The sequence below is a fragment of the Eretmochelys imbricata genome, chromosome 6, assembly GCF_965152235.1.
Source record: "Eretmochelys imbricata isolate rEreImb1 chromosome 6, rEreImb1.hap1, whole genome shotgun sequence".
Lineage (NCBI taxonomy): Eukaryota > Metazoa > Chordata > Testudines > Cheloniidae > Eretmochelys > Eretmochelys imbricata.
The window spans coordinates 64743994-64768779 of record NC_135577.1 but is presented as its reverse complement, the minus strand read 5'-3'; the positions used below and the strand labels follow the sequence as shown (position 1 = coordinate 64768779).

General features: G+C 46.3%; 1 protein-coding gene across 4 annotated transcripts; it reads right to left on the bottom strand.

Annotated features, from left to right (window-relative positions):
* Nucleotides 1-670: 670 nt before the first annotated feature.
* Nucleotides 671-23942, bottom strand: EXD2 (exonuclease 3'-5' domain containing 2). 4 transcript variants are annotated; one of them, XM_077818728.1, is made up of 9 exons: nucleotides 23856-23942; nucleotides 22062-22457; nucleotides 19973-20229; nucleotides 17933-18059; nucleotides 16229-16554; nucleotides 13911-14017; nucleotides 13529-13664; nucleotides 3773-4129; nucleotides 671-3178 (listed from the first exon to the last, which is right to left on the bottom strand). In XM_077818728.1, the coding sequence occupies exons 2-9, from the start codon at nucleotides 22398-22400 to the stop codon at nucleotides 2962-2964; spliced, it is 1866 nt and encodes a 621-aa protein (XP_077674854.1). In that variant the 5' UTR covers nucleotides 22401-22457; nucleotides 23856-23942; the 3' UTR covers nucleotides 671-2961. The 4 variants fall into 4 exon arrangements, with proteins under 4 accessions (XP_077674854.1, XP_077674855.1, XP_077674857.1 ...); XM_077818729.1 differs by lacking the exon at nucleotides 23856-23942 and adding an exon at nucleotides 23514-23647; XM_077818731.1 differs by lacking the exons at nucleotides 671-3178; nucleotides 3773-4129 and adding an exon at nucleotides 9073-9677.
* Nucleotides 23943-24786: the final 844 nt, after the last annotated feature.

Genomic DNA, 24786 nt, shown 5'->3' with positions numbered 1-24786 from the left:
TGGCACCTGACCAAAATGATCAATGAGGAGACAAGACACTTTCAAAGCTGGGAAGAGGGAGAAAAACAAAGGATCTGTGTCTGTGTGATGCTTTTGCTGGGAACAGAACAGGAATGGAATCTTAGAATTTAGTAAGTAATCTAGCTACATATGCGTTAGATTATGATTTCTTTAAATGGCTGAGAAAATAAGCTGTGCTGAAAGGAATGGATATTCCTGTGTCTTTTTGTAACTTAAAGTTTTGCCTAGAGGGTTTCTCTATGTTTTGAATCTAATTACCCTGTAAGGTATTTACCCTCCTGATTTTACAGAGGTGATTCTTTTTACTTCTATTAAAATTTTTCTTTTAAGAAACTGATTGCTTTTTCCTTGTTCTTAAGATCCAAGGGTTTGGGTCTGCAGTCACCTATGCAAATTGGTGAGGATTTTTGTCAAGCCTTCCCCAGGAAGTGGGTTAGAAGGGTTGGGAGGATTTTGGGGGGGAAAAGATGTTTCCACACGGGCTCTTTCCTAATAAAATAAACCCGGTTAGACATTTGGTGGTGGCAGCAAAAGTCCAAGGGCAAAAGGTAAAATAGTTTGTACCTTGGGCAAGTTTTAACTTAAGCTGGTAAAAGTAAGATTAGAAGGTTTTCATGCAGGTCCCCACATCTGTACCCTAGAGTTCAGAGTGGGGAAGGAACCTTGACACATGGTCATCACGAACTCATGCTGACATAACCTCTCTCTGGCAGAATCTGCCCTGTTCATCTCTCACCAAAGATAGCAGAGGAGTCAGAACAGTTAAGAAAAAGGGTTTTTTATTTAAAAGAAGTTAAATACAACTAAAATCTAGCACCAGACAGAAACATGAATGCTGAACATTTAAAAATCAACAGTAATAATTAATCCTCACCTAATGGCTTACATTTTCAAAGCATTTTACAAACATTAATGAATTAAGCCTCAACATCCCTGTGAGGTAGGTAAGTATTATTAGCCCCATTTTACAGATGGGGAAACTGAGGCACAGATCAGTTATGTGACTTGTTCAAAGCCATCCAGCAAGTTAGCGTCTGAGTCCGGATTAGCACTCTAGGGCTCCTGGCTTCCAATTATGTGCACAGATGCCTAGAAAATACTACTTCTCTGAAAAAGCCTTTTCTTCCCGCCACATCCTCTGTAAGACAGATGACCCCATTTCAGAGTGATGTGAAAGGGTGCTTGCCAAAAGCTATTCATCAGAGTATCCACACAGGAAGATTGTATTGGGAAGTAACATTTTTATAGACACACATTGTGCGTCTGAAAGGTGTTTTGTTTTGTTTTTAAATAGATTTCTGACTGTTCGTGCTCCCAAACTGACAGAATCACAAATGATGTCACTTTTCCTCAAGATGCAGCAGCAGCCATCAGAAGGCTGAGAGACCTGTCTGCAATTCTGACACAGTTCTCAATGAGACAAAAGTGCTGTTTCTTCACATTGGGACCCCCTCCATGAAACAGGAATGTCTCTTTAGGGAAGGTATCATAAATATAAAGGGAAGGGTAAGCACCTTTCTGTATACAGTGCTAAAAAATTCCTCCTCGCCAGGAGGCAAAATCCTTTCACCTGTAAAGGGCTAAGAAGCTAAGGTAACCTCGCTGGCACCTGACCCAAAATGACCAATGAGGGGACAAGATACTTTCAAAGCTGGAGGGGGGGAAAAAAGGTTTGTGTCTGTCTGTGTGAAATCTTTGCCGGGAACAGATCAAGGATGCAAGCCCTTCAACTCCTGTGAAGTTAGTAAGAAATCTAGCTAGAAAATGCGTTAGATTTTCTTTGTTTTGGCTTGTAAATTCACTGTGCTGGAGGAAATGTATATACCTGTTTGTGTGTCTTTTTGTAACTTAAGGTTTTGCTTGGAGGGATTCTCTATGTTTTGAATCTGACTGCCTGTAAGATTCTCTTATCTTTTCTTTGTTCTTCTAATAAAGTTCTGATTTTAAGAATCAGATTGGGTTTTTTGGGTCTTAAAAATCCAAGGGGTTTGTGCTCATCTTGTTTATTCTCAAGCCTCCCCAGGAAAGGGGGTGTAAGGGCTTGGGAGGATATTCTGGGGAAATAGGAACTCCAAGTGGTCTTTTCCCTGTTCTTTGTCTAAAACACTTGGTGGTGGCAGCATTTTACCTAATCCAAGGACAAAGACTTTGTGCTTTGGGGAAGTTTTAACCTAAGCTGGTAGAAATAAGCTTAAGGGGTCTTTCATGCAGGTCCCCACATTTGTACCCTAGAGTTCAGAGTGGCGAAGAAACCTTGACAGAAGGTTTCTTCCAAGAAAAGCTAACCCGGGTGCAGCTGGCCTGCACCAAAAGTAAAGGGTGGGGCTGGAATTGTGAATTAGTTTGAGGTGCAGCCATGGGATGAGGGGGAATTGGTCCACACTAGAACTTGGAAACAACTAAAAGGTTCATATCCCATGTGAAGAAGCCATCCACGATGATTAGGGGGACAAACTGGATGCAACACACCTCTCAAGGGATGGCTGGTCATCACAAATTCACGCTGCTATAACCTCTATGGCTGAATCTGCCCTGTTCATCACTCACCAAAGATGGCAGAGGGATCAGAACAGTTAGGAAAGTGCCAATTTTTGAATGGTCACTTTGAGCAGAGGAGAAGTCTCCTTGGCACACCCCCGTGGATTGAAACAAACAGTCTAATAAAAAAGGAGGGGCTCATGTCTGCATACACGAGGGCCCCCTCTCTGTAGAACAAGATGGTGAGGAACAAAGCAGCTCTATTCAGACTATGGTTAAAAATTCCCAACCACCTTTTAACATTGAAGTCACGTGATTTAACCATTGGTAGGGTTGTCGAGTCCCAGCAGAGCCACTGCTGACAATGGGAGTCTCCGTGGGCCATCCCGCACCCAGGAGCTTGCGGTTCCAACGGGGAGATGAGAGTCAAACAGTCCTTCCAGTCGCTGTCTGGAGTCGCTCTCACGACAGCTGGATCCGAAGGTCCTCCCCATATTTTCGAATCAGCTTCCCATGATTGTGGTTGACCGACCACCGCCTTGGGAGGTGCTTCGGTTGCATGGTGTCCAGAAAGTGCTGCCGCCAGCGCCCCTCCAGCTCCATGAGCGAGCGCAGCCCCCCTTTGGCGAAGCTCTGCACCACCTTCAGCCCATGCGGCACATAGTGCTCATTCCAAATCCTGCCAAGACACAAGGGGGGTTGGTTTCACGCAAGCCCGGTATGGGACTCTCGGCCTCCCAAAGCTCCCACTGCTGTGATGTGCTGGGCGCCATCGCACCCAGAGCACTTGACAAACACAAAGCTCAATTAGGCAGGCTGGGCCAACAGAGTTGTCCACCCGACTACTCCCCACACCCTTAGCAGAGTAATAACCTGAGTGAGAGACTGTAAGCATCTCACTGCAGGAAACACATTGTAATCTACAGCCCCAATCTCACAAGTGTATCGGTGCTGGGGTTCCCTGTGCCTGCACGGAGCTCTGCAGCACTGTGTTTGTAACGCACTGTGTAAAGACCCAGTTTGTTAAACTCTGGCCCTGGTTTTAGGAGATTAAAACAACAGGAGGTGTTTTTAAAGGAGCTCGGGAAAAAAAGTAGGCCGATTACTAGCTCTACCAATGCTGCTGGGATTTTTGTTGCTGCTGTACTATTTATGTATCAGGGCACCTAGGGCCCTGGCTAGGAGTCTTTATCTGTAACTCAAGTCTAAATACATAACTATACACATACAGATGGCTGAAACGTTAAACCTAGTCACTGGGCTCTTGTAATACCTGGTTTCCAGGCCTGCTGCTTCCTGGAGCATCTCTGATGTAACAGTCTCTGTGTTAAAGAAGTCCTTGATTCCTTGCAACAGCTCCTCCCTCCTGGTGTCAGGCAGGCTGTCTGCATTCAGCAAAGCCCTGGCCCCTGACCGGACCTGCCTTCGCAGGGGGTCCTCTAGCAGGCGTACCCCTTCCTCACAGCCAATGGGGGCACTGAACTCCTCGGCCAGCTGCTGCTTGAGATGATTGTCGTAGTAATTGGAAATGGCATGGCAGGAAGTGCAAAGCAGCAGTACGTCATGGGAGTTGTGGTCCTTCATCTGGATGGGAAAGTGTCTCCTGTACTCGTGAGGTACAATGTTCTTCCTGGGAAGGAAATAGCAACAGTCTTAACTAAGATTTCAGACGGCTGCTGCCATCAGCTACTACTTACCCGCCTGATGGAAGACTGATATTGAAAAGGAACCATCCCAGAAGCTGGAGCTTTCCACCTTTGGTCATAGCCCAGGAGTGTATTGTTCTTTTGTAAAGACTGAGGATAATCTTGGTTATTTTTGAGTTGGGGGGCAAATCCACTCTTTTAAAGTTTTTTTTTTTTTAAAAAAAAGTCAGAAAAGCGCCTGTGAAGATAGCATTGGATCAGTTCTGTGTGTGTACTCTATGGCTAATCTGATGACCTTAGTGACAGAAATGTATTTTTGCTTTCCACTTCTGTTAGCCCTGCAGAGACATCACTAGATTCTGTCCTGGCCAGTGCATCAAAAGAATTCCTAACAAAAGCCCCAATCCTGCATGTACATATGCATATATGTACCGATACTCATAGGAGTAGTCCCATTAACCTCAAAGGGACTACTCGTGTGTGAAGTAAGGCAGATGCCTCAGTGCTTGCAGGACTGGGCCCAATTCCAAATGCAGGACCAAATTCTACTCTCAGCTACACTGTGCATCCCCAGAGGGCACAAAAGAATTGCACAGTTGTAACTAACTGCAAAATATGGCCTACAGAATCTTTATTACTCGTGACAATGAACAGTAAGTAGCAGCTCAGCTGGACCTTCAGATCTCAGTATGAGTCTTGCAGGGAGGGCAATTAGAAAAAACTCCTTTGTAACCTAGGTAAGTTCTCTCTAGAAGCTACTGAGAGAATCAACAGGAAACCCTTCGTAAGAATTCAAAGAAATTTGGGCCCTGCTTTTAGCTACATTTGGATAAAAAACATTGAGACTATTCAAAGAAAGCCAAACCTCCATTCCACCTAAACGCTCCCTTTCCTAGTCCCTGTCTTCCCTCCCTTTCCTGGTTACATGTCTTCTCCTATTTTACTTTTCTAACTCCCACCCTAACGTGTTAGGTCGATGTCTTGCAGATTTGACGAGTAATAAGATTGCAGAATTCTACGGGCAATCCCATAAAGAATGCAGTATATTGAAACATATACAAGCTATAAGTCAATTATCTTTCTGTTTATTTTCTTCATATAAAAATCAATGAAAATTAATCACAACCCACCCCACAACCCAAAATGACCCCACAGTGCCATTGTAGAGGTATTTTTCAGAGCTGGTTCATAGTTAAAGACAAAAATGAGTACGTTCATAGGAACATAAGAATGGCCATACTGGTCATTTAGTATCACAAAAATGACTAATCAAAACCTTCATCTGTGGCATGTTACCCTCAATGAGGGCTTCAGGGGTGGAAACAAATTGTATAAAGTTATGAGCAACTGCAAAATCACTACTGAGCACACTTAGGGGATGTCTACATGGCCGCGGCAGCGCTGTGACATAGGCAGCGTAGTCACGCTTTATCGCTCTGGGAGAGCTCTCCCGGTGCTAAAAAATAACCGCCTCGAATGAGGGTTGGTAGCTTTAGCACCGGGAGTGCAGCTCCCGGTGCTAAAGCACTGTCCATACTGGTGCTACAGAAATCCTCCAGGGACATCTCCATAAAGTTCTCCTGGATGTACTCCCCAAAAAACCTTTTTTACTCAGGGGTGTGTTTTTTCACACCCCTGAACACCTAAAGTTTTAGCGCTGAAAGTGGCAGCATAGACACTGCCTTAGGCCTGGTCTACACTAGGAGTTGAGGTCGAATTTAGCGGGGTTATCTCGATTTAACCCTGCACCCGTCCACACGATGAAGCCATTTTTGTCGACTTAAAGGGCTCTTAAAAATCGATTTCTTTACTCCACTCCTGACGAGGGGATTAGCGCTGAAATTGGCCTTGCCTGGTCGAATTTGGGGTAGTGTGGACACAATTCAACGGTATTGGCCTCCGGGAGCTATCCCAGAGTGCTCAGTTGTGACCGCTCTGGACAGCGCTCTCAACTCAGATGCACTGGCCAGGTAGACAGGAAAAGGCCCGCGAACTTTTGAATCTCATTTCCTGTTTGGCCAGCGTGGCAAGCTCACCTGCACAGGTGACAATGCAGAGCCCATCAGCACAGGTGACCATGCAGTCCCAGAATCGCCAAAGAGCTCCAGCATAGACCGAATGGGAGGTACAGGATCTGATCGCTGTGTGGGGAGACGAATCCGTGCTAGCAGAACTCCGTTCAAAAACACAAAATGCCAAAATATTTGAAAAAAATCTCCAATGGCATGAAGGACAGAGGCTATAACGGGGACGTGCAGCAGTGCCGTGCGAAAATTAAGGAGCTCAGACAAACCTACCAAAAAACCAGAGAGGCAAACGGCCGCTCCAGTTCAGAGCCCCAGACATGCCGCTTCTATGATGAGCTGCATGCCATTCTAGGGGGTGCAGCCACCACTACCCCAACCCTGTGCTTTGATTCTGTCCAAGGAATGGGAGGCAACACGGAAGCGGCATTTGGGGGCCAGGAAGATGATGATGATGTTGTAGATAGCTCACAGCAAGGAAGCAGAGAAACCGGTTTCCCCAACAGCCAGGATCTGTTTATCACCCTGGACCTGGAACCAGTACCCCCCGAATCCACCCAAGGCGGGCTCCTGGACCCTGAAGGTGGAGAAGGGACTTCTGGTGAGTGTACCTTTGTAGATATTATACATGGTTTAAAAGCAAGCGTGTTTAATGATTAATTTGCCCTGGCATTTGCGGCCAGTACAGCTACTGGAAAAGTCTGTTAACGTGTCTGGGGATGGAGCAGAAATCCTCCAGGGACATCTCCATAAAGTTCTCCTGGATGTACTCCCAAAGCCTTTGCAAAAGGTTTCTGGGGAGGGCAGCCTTATCCCGTCCTCCATGGTAGGACACTTCACCATGCCAGGCCAGTAGCACATAGTCGGGAATCATTGCAGAACAAAGCACTGTAGCGTATGGTCCCGGTGTTTGCTGGCATTCAAACAACATCCATTCTTTATCTCTTTGTGTTACCCTCAGGAGAGTGAAATCATTCATGATCACCTGGTTGAAATAGGGTGGTTTTAGTAAGCAGACATTCAGAGGTGCCCGCTCCTGCTGGGCTGTTTGCCTGCGGCTGAACAGAAATCTTCCCCGCTGTTAGCAACCTGGTGGGGGGAGGGGTGAAGCCATCATCCCAGAGAACTGGGGGTGTGTGTGTGTGGGGGGGCAGTTAGTTAGGTTTTTGCTGCACGTTAACCTGGAAACCGCAGCCCCTCCTTTTAAATTGCCAACCCATCTTAAAATGGCCAACCCAACAGCTACTTCGTATGGGAAATGAGGGCGCTGCTGTTTGAAACCATTCCCACATGTTACGAAGGTTAAAGAAGCCAAAAGACTGGCTTATCATGGCTGCCTGCAAGCCAAATTCTGTTGCCCGGCCCTGCGTGAATGATCTCTCACACCAAACCAGCATACCCTCAATAAGAGGCAAAATGCGACCTTGTAATGAAAGCACATGTGCTATGTAATGTTAACAGCAAGGTTTACCGTGAAAGAGTCTACCCATTGTTCTATAAAATGTGTCTTTTTAACTACCACTCTCCCTTTTTTTTTTCCCTCCACCAGCTGCATATGTTTCTCCTTCCCAGAAGCTTGCCAAGATTAGAAGGCAAAAACACACACTTGCAATGAAATGTTCTCTGACCTCATGCTGTCTTCCCACACTGACAGAGCACAGCAAAATACATGGAGGCAGACAATCTCAGAGTGCAGGAAAGCACAATATGACCGCGAGGAGAGGTGGCGGGCTGAAGATGGTAGGTGGCATCAGCTTGCTGAAAGAAGGCAGGAGTCAATGCTCAGGCTGCTGGAGGATCAAACTGATATGCTCCATCATATGGCTGAGCTTAGGAAATACAGCAGGACCACAGACCGCTGCTACAGCCCCAGTGTAACCAACCGCCCTCCTCCCCAGGTTCCATAGCCTCCTCACCCAGACGCCCAAGAAGGTGGTGGGGGGGGGGGGCCTCTGGCCACCCAGCCACTCCACCCCAGAAGATTGCCCAAGCAACAGAAGGCTGGCATTCAATAAGTTTTAAAGTGCTGTGTGGCCTTGTTCTTCCCTCCTCCACCACCCCACCCAGTGCTTCCCTCCTCCACCACCACCCCTCCTGGGCTACCTTGGCAGTTATCCCCCTATTCGTGTGATGAATAAATAAAGAATGCATGAATGTGAAGCAACAATGACTTTATTGCCTCTGCAAGCGGTGATCGAAGGGGGAAGGGGGAAGGGGAGGGTGCTTAGCTTACAGGAAAGCAGACTGGACCAGGGGGGTAGGGGTAGAGGTGGTGTTCCATCAAGGAGAAACAAACAGAACTGTCACACCGTAGCCTGGCCAGTCCTGAAACTGGTTTTCAAAGCTTCCCTGATGCGCACCGCGCCCTCCTGTACTCTAACGGCCCTGATGTCTGGCTGTGCGTAATCAGCGGCCAGGCGATTTGCCTCAACCTCCCACCCCGCCATAAACGTCTCCCCCTTACTCTCACAGATATTGTGGAGCACACAGCAAGCAGTAACAACAATGGGAACATTGGTTTCGCTGAGGTCTAAATGACTCAGTAAACTGTGCCAGCATGCTTTTAAACGCCCAAATGAACATTCTACCACCATTCTGCACTTGTTCAGCCCATAGTTGAGCAGCTCCTTACTACTGTCCAGGCTGCCTGTGTATGGTTTCATGAGTCATGGCATTAAGGGGTAGGCTGGGTCTCCAAGGATAACTATAGGCATTTCAACATCCCCAACGGTTGTTTTCTGGTCTGGAAAGCAAGTCCCTTGCTGCAGTTGTTGAAACAACCAGAGTTCCTGAAGATGCGTCATCCCACATTGATGTTGCTGAAACGTCCTTTGTGATCCACCAGAGCTTGCAGCACTATTGAAAAGTACCCCTTGCGGTTTATGTACTCGGCGGCTTGGTGCTCCGGTGCCAAGATAGGGATATGGGTTCCGTCTATGGCCCCACCACAGTTAGGGAATCCCATTGCAGCAAAGCCATTCACTATGACCTGCACATTTCCCAGGGTCACTACCCTTGATATCAGCAGATCTCTGATTGCGTTGGCTACTTGCATCACAGCAGCCCCCACAGTAGATTTGCCCACTCCAAATTGATTCCCGACGGACCGGTAGCTGTCTGGCATTGCAAGCTTCCACAGGGCTATCGCCACTCGCTTCTCAACTGTGAAGGCTGCTCTTATCTTGGTATTCTTGCGCTTCAGGGTGGGGAAAGCAAGTCAAAGTTCCATGAAAGTGCCTTTATGCATGCAAAAGTTTCGCAGCCACTGGGAATCATCCCAGACCTGTAACACTATGCGGTCCCACCAGTCTGTGCTTGTTTCCCGGGCCCAGAATCGGCATTCCACACCATGAACCTGCCCAACTGACACCATGATGTGCACATTGCAGGGGCCCGTGCTTTGAGAGAAGTCTGTGTCCATGTCCTCTTCACTCTCGTCACTGTACTGCAGTTGCCTCCTCCTCTCCTGGTTTTGCTTTTCTTGCAGGTTATGGTTCTGCATATCCTGCTGGAAAATGTGTGTGGTGTTTATAGTGCTCATAATTGCCACGGTGATGTGAGCAGGCTCCATGTTCCCAGTGCTATGGCACCTGCACTGAAAAAAGGCGCGAAACGATTGTCTGCCGTTGCTCTGACGGAGGGAGGGGCGACTGACAACCCTGGCTTACAGGGAATTAAAATCAACAAAGGGGGTGGCTTTGCATCAAGGAGAAACAGAATGGCCCCCTCAAGGAAAGAGCTCAAAACCGTGGGTTTAGCAGGCCGTTGATTTCACGGAGGGAGGGAGGGAGGAGAAAATGAATACAAAACAACTCTGGTCTATTTCTTGTTTTGATCCACTTCATCTATCTTTATACATCTTAGGCTGGCAGCAGATGGTGTGGTATGACTGCTGGCCATCGTTGTCTCCTGGCTGCTCACCAGAAGACGGGGCAGTACGATTGCTGGCAGGACTGAATCTCCATGAGACAAAACCTAAAAAGGGAAATGACCTGGCTGAGTCACTCCCATGTCTGCCCAGGCACCCCTGACCAACCTCACTGAGGTTGGCTAAAAGAGCACCCAGGAGTACGACGATGACAGCTACCAGTCATACTGCACCATCTGCTCCCAAAAGGCAATGAGCTGCTACTATGTAGCAATGCAGTACCGCGTCTGCCAGCACCCAGGAGACATACGATGACGATGAGCTAAGTGGGCTCCATGCTTGCCATGGTATGGCGTCTGCACGGGTAACCCAGGAAAAGAAGGCGCAAAACGATTGTCTGCCGTTGCTTTCACAGAGGGAGGGAGGGAAGAAAGGAAGGGGGGGCCTGGCAATATGTACCCAGAACCACCCGCGACAATGTTTTTGCCCCATCAGGCATTGGGATTTCAACCCAGAATTCAAATGGGCAGTGGAGACTGCGGGATAGCTACCCACAGTGCAACGCTCCGGAAGTCAACCATTGCCTCAGTACTGTGGACGCACTCCGCTGACTAAATGCACTTAGAGCATTTGTGTGGGGACACACACACAATCGACTGTATAAAAACGCTTTCTAAAAAACCGAATTCTATAAATTCGACCTAATTTCGTAGTGTAGACATACCCTTAGTAGACATATGGAGATTTTCATCAAGCTGATGAAGCCCTGAGCTCTCATATGACATCTGAAGGGATGAAAAGAACTGCACGTGTGCCCTGCTTGGCCTAGGCTCAAGGGGCTGCAAGGGACAAGGAAAGCCACTGGGAAAGTTTGCAACAAGATTGTACAGGCCTCCGTAAAAACATTCCAACATCCTTTCCCAGAAAAATCGATGAAGAAAACACCCTTTACCCAGAAGAAATCTGCAGTCAGACAGCCCAATGATCACACAAAGGGTTTCAGATTCTCTCCAGTTTCTGATGCATCTGGATGAATTTTTCAAAAATTGGAAGCTTTCATTTAAAAATAAACATCTGTCTTTTTCTGCTATAAAGGCACAGCTGTCAAACTATAAAGCGACCACGTTGCTGATCAGTTCATGTAGCCTTGCAGGACACTTTACAGCTGCTATTGTTTAGCTGGGAGCAGAGTGGAACTCACTCCCCTCCACACCAATTAGCTTTAAGGATATGTAGTTGTCACAGCTCACCTGGGCCATTTAAATGCCAACAACAGGATTAAATACAGTGTGACAGTCAGGGTCCGGACACCGACCGGGAAAACAGATAGTTTAAGTCCCCAAAATGATCAATTAAATCAAATGATTGCATACTGTATTATTGTACTATAAAAGTATAACGAATAAGGTCTTTTATGAAAGCTTGTAACGTTCTGAACTTGATGGTCATTACGAGATGTGTGTACAGACTGTGGTTATGGAGCTATGTATTTGTGACTATAGAAAACTGTGTTAATAATCCATGCAACAGCTTCAACTACACCTCCCAGCGAGGGCTAAGCAGTGAAGCAAGGAGGGGCACCGCCAAAACCAGAAGTTTACATGAAATTGGCTTCAAGTACTGATGCATTGTCCAGCCCAGGAAAGACAATGATGGGCCATTAGAGTTAATGGAAAGACATTGAGACATCTGGGTTATCAAGTCAAGAGGGAATTTCCCCACTCTGAATAAACATGAGTCACCACAGACAGAGGAAAAAAAAAGAAAGAAAGGAAAAAGCCTTTAAGAACAGGCTTGGGACTCAGCTTTTTATCCAGACCTTGAGGGACAGTCTTGTGGCAAGACACTCTCCATGAATGCTGGATCCCACCTCTAGGTAGTGGGTATGCTGAGAAACTGTCTTATGGCAACAGGTAATTTGTATTATAAAAGAGATTTTATCTAATATGGAAATGTAAAAGCCTGAGGTTGTGTTTATTTGCTGTGTAACCTGTATGGTTTGCTTTCCTTTATTCTTATCTTCGAATCTGTGGTTTTGCTATTAAATAAACCTTTTGTTTATTTTTACCCCAAGCAGGTCTCTGGCATGCAAGCTGTGGGGAACGTGCATGTCAAAGTAGCTGGTATCCACGTGGCTGGTTTTACACCTTCTCAGGTGACAAACCAAAAAGTCAGAGTATCTGATAGTTAAGAACTCGGGAAGTACAGATTTGGGGAGACTTGGAACTGGAAGGGCTGTTGGTGTCACACCCCAAGGAGTAACTAGACTGGTGAGAGCATACACTTGTGGGCTGGCTACTGGTGTCAGGGATCTGAACCACAGCTGCTCAGCACAAAGGCCTCTAAAGTTAAAGGGCAGGCAGTGACAGAACCCCTTACTGGTCTTGGTTGTTCCCAAAACATCACAGAGGGTTTGTTATTCTCTTTCATTGAGAAAAAAAAAAAAAAAAGAGTTAAACTGGGGAGGTATGTGTACCACTAGCCTGTACAGGCTGGACTGCAGTCTGCACTCTGTTTGAACACAGCTTGTTCTCTAGTGAGAGTAAACACAACTGCTCTCTACTGCAAGGAGTGCCAACCTCTCTCCCATGTCAAACTTGTCCAGAGACACACGATTAAGGCTCTGAGTCTGACATGGATTCCGTGACTTCTGCAGAGACCAATGTGGCTCATTCTGGGCCTTCCCGTGCAGCTCGAGCAGCTCCTGGGCCAGCCACACCAGCCACTGCTGGGGCAGCCTCAGGCCACCACGCCCCCATTCCCTCCCACCTCGGCAGCATCAGTAGTTTGGGTGTGAGAGGGGGCTCAGGGCAGGGGGTTAGGAAGCGGGGCGATACTACCTTGGGGGGGCTCCCCGGAAGTAGCTGGCATGTCTCTGCACCTCCTAGGTGAAGGGACCAGGGGGCTCCACGTGCTGCCCCTGCCTGCACGTTCCCAGCCAATGGAAGCTGCGGAGCCAGCACTTGTGGTGGGGGCAGCGCACGGAGCCCCCCTGGCTTTCCCTCACCCTAGGAGCTGCAGGAACATGCTGGCTGGTTCCGGGGAGCTGCGCAGAGCTCCCGGGTAGGGAAGCCTGCCAGCCCCTCTCCTCCTTCTCTCCCCCCCAGCCCCGAGGAGCAGCCACGGCCTAACCTCTCTCTTTCTCTCTCACACACACACCTTGGAGCACCCACAGTTTTAGTTAGGGGTATATAGTACAAGTCCTGGACAGGTCCACAGGCCGTGAATTTTTGTTTACTGATCTGTCCATGACTTTCACTAAAAATACCTGTGACTAAAACATAGCCCTTACATATGATCATGTGGTCCTTGAACGGCTACAGCCTACCCGAGATATATACACTGAATTCTACACAAGCATGACTGTGTCCCAGTTTACCTCCCACTGGTAAATAACACAAAGTTCCTTATGGTAGAGACTGAACTTGATCAGGGTCTGGGTCTTACTCTACCAGATGTATTTTTCTTCCCTGCACTGTGTAAAAACTCACCGGATGTAGGACTCTCTCTTGCCACACACCACACACAAGTTCTCCTTGACTGTCAGATAGTAATCGACTTGGGACTCAGGACGTCCTGAGGGCTCGAACTGCAGCTTCACAACAAATGGATCTGTGCTCACCAACTCTGGAAAGGTGGACGCAGAGAGGGAGGCCTTTAACAGTTGCAGAAGTGCAGGTGAAAAGCTAAATGAATTATGAACAAAGTCAAGGGACACATCCTGTTTATTCCTTCCCCCAACATCTCCAATAATTGGATCTCTGTTCAGACCTGGGCCCCTTCTCAAAAGTATCATTTCTCACCCAACACTATCATGGCAAAGAAAAGATCTCTTTCCTAGACACAGACTAATACGAGGACTGGCATACGTACCTCCAATGCCCTTGTCCAGGTACCACTGGGCCTTTTTGCGATCACAAGTACACAGAGGCTGTCCATCTGGTGCATGCAGGAAGCAGTTATCATACAGGGGAGATTTTCTGTGAAACGGAGTGAACATCATGACAATTATAATAAACAGGACCCCAGAAACTGAGCTCTATGTATCTACATATTTCATGCTGCATACACCTGGCATCCTTTAAGTCAGACGACTGCCCCCAGGAGTACACACACTTCTAGCCCTCAGCAACATGTACTTATGGGTCAGGTACCATACTGGCAGAACAGGCTGTCACCGAGGGCAGCAACATCCTTAGTGACTGACTGTTCTGGCTACAACTACTGACTGTGAAGGATCCGTTTCCCAGATCAGTAGCCAATACCCATGAAGCTGGGAACTTTGAACCCTCTGTTGAAGCTATCATTGACAACAGGCTTACATTTCAGAATTAAACGTGAGCAACTCTCAATGGTGAAAAGTAACCTATTTGTTTAAAATCTGGTTTGGATGCTCTCCGGTGTTTTCAGCAATACAGGGAAGGAATTTTTTTTTCTCCAAAATGACATCTTTACTTTGACAGCACCCCTTTAACAAAACTAAATGCCTGAGGAGGAAGATGTGCTGCATCTTCCAGCCAGGAGGCCCTGAGCAGAACTGTGGCAACAAAGCTAGATAATTGTCAGGAGCAGGGATGGACAGCTACTGTTGGAGTGCAAAGTGCTCCTCCCCCTACAATCCTTACTCCATTCACCAGCACCAGTGTGATCACAGCTGTGATAATTCCCTGAGTTGAACTGCTACCACAAGAGGCATTAGGCCAAGAACTCTTGCACAAATTTAAATTATTCAGTAATTCATACTGTCTCTACAGTAGGGAATTTGACAAAAATATTTCCACCAGTGCGTGGTGATAAAAACAAACAAGTGAAGATGCTGGGATTTGTCTATTCTAAGGCTCCTATCAGCAGTTCAGGTAAACTGGTAGTAAGCACTGGTGGGAATTTTTTGTGGTAAAGGTGACATTGTTTAGCCTGGCCAGCCAAGATAGAGGATACAGAAAATAAATGGAGAAGCAGGTGTAATAGCTCCATCAAAGGTGTCATCTGAGTGACTTAGGGATTAAAAATACAATTTCAAATTAAAACAAACATTCTCCTAGAAATCAGCAATGGAAAAAACCTTTTAAATCACATCTAATCTAACCTAGAGACCAGGGAAGGATTATTCCCTACAATATGTTCTCCAGCACTTTGTCTTGACTAGTTTTAAGTGTCTCTAATGAAGGGGCTTCTTGATTTAAAAAATAAATAAATACATACATACATCCATCAGCCTGGATGTAGCTCAGAATTCTGTTATACCAGCTATTTTGTTTTTCCTAGGGGGCTGAGCCCTTTTTGGACTGTTTGATGTTGGCTCAAAATGTTTGCTGAAAATATGAAGTGACCAGAGAAAATTACAAGTAATAACAGAACACTGTTATTTCTATTTTAATTGTTAAAGAATACTAACGAATCAGTTTTTCTGGCTCCATTAAATTATTTCCCCCACAGCTAACCTGAGAATTTTAACAGAGAAAGTTAAACGTTGAAATATCTATTTTTCTTTTTCATTTAGCTATGACTGAAGTTGTTTAATTCCTGATGTTTGTTTATATAAATATCTCGGATATAATCGAATTAAATTTAAAAACAGGCATATGAATTCTGCATCTCCCCTTCCTGGATTCAGATTAAGGAGGTTTATCTAACTTGTTTTAATTTAAAAAGCATTGTAAATAAAATAACTGAAGTTTCAGACAGTCAGATTCCATTGTTACATAAGAATTTAGGATTTACCTGATCAGATCAGACCATTGGTTGAAGTCTTATATTCTGCCACCAGCAATAGTTAAGCTGGTGCTTGAGAAGAAAACGACCCCTCGGTCTAACATTATCCATCCTGCCTAGCCAACTGTGAAATGCTCTGCTTAGGCGCAGGCCAGAGATTTTCCTTCTTGAGCTCTGAGGCAGTCAAATTATACCTGATTATATCCCTATTTTAGAAAGCAGAATGACAAATGTCATATTGCTCTGAGGTGCGCTCAGTGGGTTAGGATCTCTAAAGCATCAGAATGATCTTGAGCTTTCTTTTATCCTTTGGTAAATGTATCACTTATATCCTACATTTAACTCTCAGGGTTAGCTATTGGACACCAGCAGTAGTGAATGTGCATAACCATAATGAGCAGGGCTGGAAGAATCAATCAAAATCCTGTCCTCGCAAACTTAGTTAAGGTGCATATAGTAAAAAAGGCTCATGCAATTACCTTGCAGAATATCCTACACCCAGAGGTTTGCGCTTCTGTTTGCGGGGATCCTTCACTTGTTGATGTACTGGGGACTGGCCATTAGTTGCAGACTTCCGATTCCTTGGTTTCTGCTGGGCGTCCGCCTCTCCATTTCCATCATCTCCTAGACTGCTGCTGCTTCTTCCTCTGAATGGGACATCCGTCAAGCCCTGGCACTTGCCCAGTACTTTTTCCCAAACAACAGCAGCATTTTCACCTCCACTTGTAGCAGGGATGAAGAAAAATCCCAGCAGATGGAGAAACAGAGCCACTGAGACCTGGGCATCCTTGGCAGCATAAGTGACCTGGGGAAAAGAGCCAGAGCTCTGTGTTACTGTGCAGAAGGAGGGCTAACGCCTTGTGAGGACCTGAGACAAGATCCCCCAACACAGCAAATGTGAAACATCGTTTCTAGGTAAAGAGGGAGCAACATTTATTTGACTTCCTCACTTCAGTGTAAGTTCCTGTCTGGGAGCCTCTAGTGCTCCCTACCTAGAACCACAGACCCTCCTCTTCATTATGCAATCCAAAGCCCTTCCAGTAATCTGCAATGTAGCCAGCTGACCCCTAGAGGGAGCCAGAAGGTATTATACTGTAGATACAAAAAGAAAAGGAGTACTTGTGGCACCTTAGAGACTAACCAATTTATTTGAGCATGAGCTTTCGTGAGCTACAGCTCACTTCATCGGATGCATACCGTGGAAACTGCAGCAGACATTATATACACACAGAGATCATGAAACAATACCTCCTCCCACCCCACCGTCCTGCTGGTAATAGCTTACCTAAAGTGATCATCAAGTTGGGCCATTTCCAGCACAAATCCAGGTTTTCTCACCCTCGCCCCCCCCCACACACACAAACTCACTCTCCTGCTGGTAATAGCCCATCCAAAGTGACAACTCTCTTCACAATGTGTATGATAATCAAGGTGGGCCATTTCCTAACTAACACGGCTGTTACTCTGAAAACTGTAGATACAAAGTCAATTTAAGACGACTGAAGGACATGCAGAGCTCAAAAGACAATATTTACATATGCTCACCGTAATCCTGTCCATTGTACACCATTCAAAATGATGGCACAGACAGACTGACTTCAAAGGCAGACAATCCTTTATATGGTTACCTCCCTACTCTCAAAAAGCTCAATGATAATCTGCTCATTATATGGTCAATCCTCAAGGGGCTGAGCACACAAGCTCTTGTCAAGCAAAGTCCTAGAGCATCTGCTTAACGTTAAGCATGAGTGGTTCCATTCAAGTCTATGCAACTAGTCATGTGCTTGCAGTTAAGCAGGTGCTCAAGTACTTTGCTGGACCAGGATAAACATGCTCAGCACCTTCAAGGCTCAATCCCCAAATCAGCTACATATCACTCAAAAAACCCTCGCAGATCAGCAATCACCAGTTCCCTGGTGCTTGCCTATGAATAGAAATAATACTTGGCACTTCAATCCCCTTACATTCAAATATGTCAAACAGCTTTCCAAAGTTTAAGCCTTGAATGCCTCCACCCCACCTCAAAACAGGAAAGAATCCCCATTTAAAGAGAGGGAAACTGAGGTAGGGAGAGATGAAGCATCTGGACCAGTCAAACACTGAGCCTGTGGCAGAGCTGGAACAGACCCCAGATCTCGACTCCAAATCCTGCCCTTTAGAATAACTACAATCAGAAGACACACCTGGTCTTGAGTCAGCTCTTCTGCCTCCCAGTTGCTGCAGCGCAAGCGAAGAGACTTGTCGAGTGGGCAGTTCAGGACTTTCTCAGCTAGAGATTTGAGGCTGAGTCCATTACAGAGCAGATCCTTCCTTCAATTTAACAAACAAAAGCAAATAAATAGATACAAGCACCAATCAAATTGAAAAATGTTCGCATCCACCCCAGATCTATTTGAACAAGAGGAACTACTGAAGTGTGTGATTAGATGATGTATGTACTATACTATAGGAACAGGACACCTGCTCATCTGTAAGCTTTACTGGCTAGCATAGTTCTTCTGTTCCAAAACCAACCAGTGACCTAAAGAGGAAAGATCTCAAGCATGAATGTTACCGATTCCCGCTTGAAGCTGTTTCACATAATACAGACACTAGATCATTACAGAATCTAAGAAGAATTCTTTTTGAGAGAAAGAGTGGGGATCTTTCCATCAGCTGTCTGCCTCTGAATGAAAACGAGAGATATCCTACAGTGATGGGCAAGTTTGCTGTATGGAATTGAAATGCCACCAGATCAAATGGCCATGAATGGGCTACATTTTGCTGGGAAATGAGAGATCCAGTCATCGCTTTAGAGGAGAAGAATCAGAAGATACACATTTAAACTGTCCAATGAAAGACTCAAGGATTCCATGTTGTCTGATACTCATGGTTGCTAAAGAAGTGGCACAAGACCAATAGACCTACACACCAAAGGCCTGTAAAATATTACAATTGAAGAGTGTCTCTAGGCAAAAGGTTATAACTTTATTTCTTTAACATGAAAGCAATATCAGAAAATATTATTGTATCTTTAATGTTTCACTGGAAACAGAATTAAAGGAGGAAATTAAAAGCTGATCATTGTGTACATTTCTCAAGAAGTCTGATAATCATCTCTTTCCACTCATCTGCTGATTGTTTCTTTAACCTGTAGCTGAGAACAGCGTGTGCAGGTACCCAGTTACATAGGAAGCACCCTGCCACACACAGATTATTATAGACCACTGAGTTTGGACCTCTGATAAGCCAAATTAATGACACCTAGGACAGGCTATATTGGCAACCTGCAAGGAGGCCAATGGACACATCCAGTTTGCATAGCTAGAATTTGTTTGTGGGTCCTCCTTGATCACTGAGCACTATCCAGTATGCATGTCAGTCTGCCCTCCCCTCCTCCTCCCGGGAGCAATGTAGGCCAAATCCAAATATTTAGGTGGGAGGAAGGAAGATAGGGTCTCCAATATTTGAAATTTAACTTTCCTTTCACTGGTCACCATGCAGATAAATGAACAGTTAAGTTGCCGTGTTTATGTTCACGGTGTAAATGGTGACAGGCAACGTTTCAAATCCTGGCTGTTAGATATGGAGCCAGTCTGAGAAGGCTGCTCACCTGGTTATCATATAACCAGTGTTTTCCATGGTGTGAGAGCCGATAAGAACTCAGAATGTGTCTGCAAGAACATTTCAGAGAGGACAAAATGAGTTGTACACCCTAGAAGATGGAGAGAAAAAAACGCCTACTGTATACGGAGACAACGTGTGTTTCCCTTTCTGCCTCTTTTAGGTCTTGGTCTTAATTATCAAGATTCTCTTACAATTCAATACTAGTTTAGTTTGAAATTGTGAGCCACTGGGTAGAAGTTACAATATATACACACTGCTTGGAAGTATTAGTTGAGTTCTTAATAGATGCCCTTGTTACAAAAGCCCCCACCACAATTGGCACTACTTGGCTTCCATACTCACAGCCTCAGCACAGAGCACAAGGATTGAACGGGCCATGGAGACCCTATCCCCTTGTCCCCAGAACAGTGGTCTGCATGGGTCATAGTTTGAGGCATACTACAAGGGCCGGGGGGGGAAGAGGAGGCTTGCATTGCTGCTACCCAGGCCATAACTGTTATGAGGACAAATCCAGGACTACCAATGTGGCATCCTTCATCAGAACCAAATCCATTTTTTAAGATTTCCAATTAAAATTGTACACTCTAAATACACTGCTGTTGTTTATGGATACGCACCTCTGTCTCATGGCTAGGTACCGGAGATCTATGCTCCCTTTGACTGCAAGGCCATAGTTCTGAAGTAGCTTGCAAGAATCTTCCCAACATCCAACGCCAACTTTTAATATAGTGCTATCTGCCAAGATGTCCAGTAAAGACTTTGGGACAGTCTGTCCACTGCTAACCAACCTGGGCAATCGAACAAGAATGCAAAAGCCACTGGAAGAGGCCATCTGTAAGAGGGATACAGGACTGGCCTTTCCTTCCACTGACACCTAAAACCAAAGAACCAAACAGCACTGGCATTAGAGTATTAGTATATGGGCACAGAACAAACCACAACAGAATCCTAGGCATTACAGATGGAAAAGACATATTAAGTGATCTAGTCCAGCATTTCTCAAATGCGGCCACTATGGCCGCATGCAGCCACCAGGGCCTTTTCTTGCAGCCACAGCATTCTGGGCTGTGGTTGGGGGGAAAGGGGGCTCAAAGTAGTGGCCTCTCCTACTCCGTGGTGCTCCTGGATGCACTGACTTGGTGTTGGCTGCTGGGGCTACCAGGAGGGGTTGGGCCCTGCCCACCTCTGGAGACACCTGGGGCACAATGCTGGAGGAGCAGGCAGCCAGTGAGTTCCCCACCTTCCTGGGGTGGTGAGGCTCAGGCCACAGGGCTCCAGGCTCTGCCTGGGGCTCCAGCTACGTGGTGGCAGGCCCCATCCTCCGGACACCGGGCTTCAGACTCAGCCTGCCCACTGCCTCCCCTGACCCCCATCCAGGGCTTAATTCATCCCCAGGCTTGCCGAGTAAGTCTGCTGTGAAAAGTTATACTTGTATGCTTGTTAGTATCACTCTTCACAAAAGACTTACTAGCTAGTAATAAATAAAATTACAATGATTTGGACCTGTATATTTGTTTGTTTTTCCTAAAGCTAATTAAGTATTTTAGAGAAAACTGTGAGAACGACCACTAGCAAGAGTTGGTGGCCACGCTCTGAGGCCACCAAATAATTTGTCCTGAGAACCCCAGTCCACTGTAGCATTGTTGCACACAGTATATTCTGTAGTGCATTGTCAAGTCTAATTTTAAGAGAGACAAGCAATGTGGCTTCCCCCATTTTCCTTGGGTGACTATTTCACAGCCTAACGGATTTCACCATTCAGTCCTTTTTTTCCCCTTTAGCCTAGGGTATGTCTATACTATCCACCGGATCGGCGGGCAGCGATTGATCCAGCAGGGGTCGATTTATCGTGTCTAGTCTAGACGTGATAAATCGACCCGAGTGCTCTTCCGTCAACTCCTGTACTCCACTGCCATGAGAGGCACACACGGAGTCAACGGGGGAGCGGCAGCAGTCAACTCACCGCAGTGAAGACACCGTGGTAAGTAGATCTAAGTACGTTGACTTCAGCTATGTTAATCACGTAGCTGAAGTTGCGTAACTTAGATCGATCACCCCTAGTGTAGACCAGGCCTAAGGTAATGTATGTAGTGTAAGTGAAATTCACCCTTCAGAAGAGGGCGAGCCCAAGGTCTAGACATCACTTAAATCCCACTGAAAGCCAGTTTTGACCACTTAAATAGGTCTTGTGCTGGCCCTCTTCTGGGAATTTCATCTTCTGTTAGGTCCAGTATTTTACATATACATTTATAAATAGCTGTGATTTCTCCTCTTTTAGTTTATTTTTAGTTATAATTTTTAAAATATGTAAACGCCTTAAAAATAAGGCTGAATTAATACACTTCTAGTAAGTTATCCTGAAAGAAACATTGTACGAATATATAGTATCTAGCCAATCAAAAGCAGTTATAATTCCACCAATGGAATATATTAAGAGTTATTCCAAAATTTTAACGAATGATGATCTCAATATACTTCAAATCCATGCTCAGGTAATTTAAGTTTTTACTAAAATCAAAATCAATAGACCCTTATTGCATTCCCTGGTGGTAACTGCACAGGCAATTTCAAGAGTCTTTTCTGGTGCGTCCATTCTAACTACTAAAACCAGAAATGGTGTTGGCGCAAGAAATCTTCAAAGCCTCATCAATTCTCTGCCTTTGCCCTAGGAGGCTGGAGGACAGATTTTCCTTATCAAACACTTACCCACTCACAGTCAATCCCAAGCACTGGCCACCTCTGCAGCTCCTTCTTCAGTAATGGTTCCACTTGATCCCACTCCTCTGCCTCTGAAACTATCACTATTTTTGCACCAAGGATCTCCTCTACCCAGGAAATGGTGGGAGAACCGACATATGAATGCAACTCCTTCTCCTCCACTTCCGTCAGTTCCTCATCGCCTGACCTTCTCAGAGCTCCACCTTGTTTACCACCACCACGGACCCTTTCTTTCCGACGCTGGCTTACTTTCCACAAAACGAGACCCCCTACTGCAACGCTCAACAGGGTTGCCACAGTAACTGTCACTGCTGTTTGTCTGAGCATTTTTCATCCTCCTCTGCTTCACTCACTCAAAATAGCATTGCAGAATTTTCTTATAGACTGCAAAGAAAAAAAGAGGGACAGATAAAGGATAGATATTAAAGAATTTATTCAAAATTTTTAATATAAAATTAAGAAAATCAAACTGCCACTATTCAGACAAAGATCTAAGTACAGATCAGGATCATAAAGCAAAATGCAATTTTTAAAATGTACTGAATTCTATTCAGGAATAAATCAGGGATCAAAGCAAATGACACACTCTGGAGCAGTAGTGTGTTAAAAGCTAATGAGTCTAAATTCAGGTCTTGGTTACACCAGTGTAAATCTAGAGTAAATCCACTCATTTACATCAGTGTAACTAAGAACAGAAATTTGTACCAAAAACCAGTATTTCCCAAAAAATCCACATCCCTCAGCCATGTAGTCATACAACCTAATCTCCAGTGTAGACAGTGCCATGTTGGCAGGAGAGCTTCTCTTGTCAACACAGCTACAACTTGTGGCAGAGGTGGATTAACTAGACCAACAGAAGCAGCTCTCCCATCAGCATAGGAACGTCTTCACTTAAGCGCTACTGCGGTGCAGCTGCACTGATGCAGCATTTTAACAGTAAACCTGTCCTAAGTAATATAGGCCCTGATAGTACAAGATGATCCATGCACCCACGTGTAGCCCCACTCACTTCTTCAATGTCCTCCAGTGTAAACAACTTAATTTTCAGATGAAGTTTGATGAATAGGACCATATGATGATGCCGCCTGCAATGGCAGGGGCTGAACTCAATGACACAAGAGGTCCCTTCCAGTCCTATGTCTCTGACTGTGCAAAGCTAAACCTGGAAAGCCACTCATCTGCAGGATGGGGTTCTAATACTCCAGTCCTGCAAACAGTTTCAAGCACGTGAATACCTGCAGATGAAAGTACCACGGACTTCACTGGAAGGACTCACGTCCTGCATGGTTACACGTGTCTAACTGTTTGCAGGACTGAGACCTGTGGTGGCCCCGATCCTGCAAGCCGAACCACGTGGGAGGTGCCAGGCAGCACCATACCCACCACCCATCCGCTGGGTCACCCCCACACATCCCAGATCCGGGGAAGAGCTGAACGCACCAGCAACGAGGGGCCAACACGAGACACCCCGCAGGCTGCTCTGGACTCCACAAGCTCGAGGGGGAAACACCCCCTTGTAAACTCTGCCCTTGGCAGCGCGACGCCACCGCGCACACCTGGCGGGACGCGGGAAGACACCCCCCCCCGGGGGGGGGAATTCCTGGGGCGGGGCCACATTTGGGGTCCGCAGCGGTGGAGTGCCCGGGGCTGGGCACTCGAGGAGGCGCCATCGGCAGCCGGGCGCGGCAGGGAAGCAGCAGCACCGTGTTCCCGCAGCGACGCCCGCCCCGCACAGAGAACCGCGCGCGGGGATCCGCAGCCACCTCCCTGCCCCCCACCTGCCTGCGCCTGGGCCCTCAGCGGAACGCCGGCTTCTCTCCGGCAGCAGGAACCTGCCCCGCTGCAGCCCCCACACCCGGCTGCACCGACGGACACTTCCGGCGGGCACACGCCCAGAGCGCCCCCTTTAACGGACACTTCCGGTCTCCTATTCCTAGTGGGCGGAGCCTCCCGTGCAGCCCGGCGTCCCTCTCGGCTTGTGGGCGCTGCCATCTTGTACGGCACGCGCTCTCTGGCTGTGCCCGGACTGCATTGAGTCCAGCTGCCCGAGAGGCTCTGGGGTTAATACCTGTTCTGTGGTTAAGTCAGTGGTGCAAAGCTCCGTGCACGTCATAAGACACCTAGATAAACTTTCTAGTTCATGTTGGAGTAGGGTGACCAGATGTCTCGATTTTATGGGGAAAGTCCAGATATTTGGGGCTTTTTCTTATGTAGGCATCTATTACCCCCACCCCCTGTCCTGATTTTTCACACTTGCTGTCTGTGCTGGAAAGCAGCCTATGGTCATGGGGATGTCGGTACCAGCTCTGTAGGGTGTCAAAGAGAGAAGTCCAGGTTGTGGAAGCTAAATTTAGATTATTAGGTGAAATGCATAAATCCTTGGTCTCCACAGTAACTTTGCCTGAAATACCTTCCAGTTCTATATGTAGGGCTGGCTAGGGCCATGTCTACACTAGTGAGCTAAGAGCCACACAGCTGTACCGCTGTAAGATCACTCCAGGAGCCGCTCTATGCCATCGACATAATTATTAAACCATAATTAAACCACTTCCAATGAGCAGCGGTAGCTATATTGGCACTAGTGTAGATTCAGTTATATCAGTAAAAAGATATCTAACAATCCTGAAGTATTTGCAGAACCACAAGAAGAACTGAATGGGTGGGAAACATAATGATTCCTTGGAGGACAGATTGCTGTGGGACATAGTGAGAA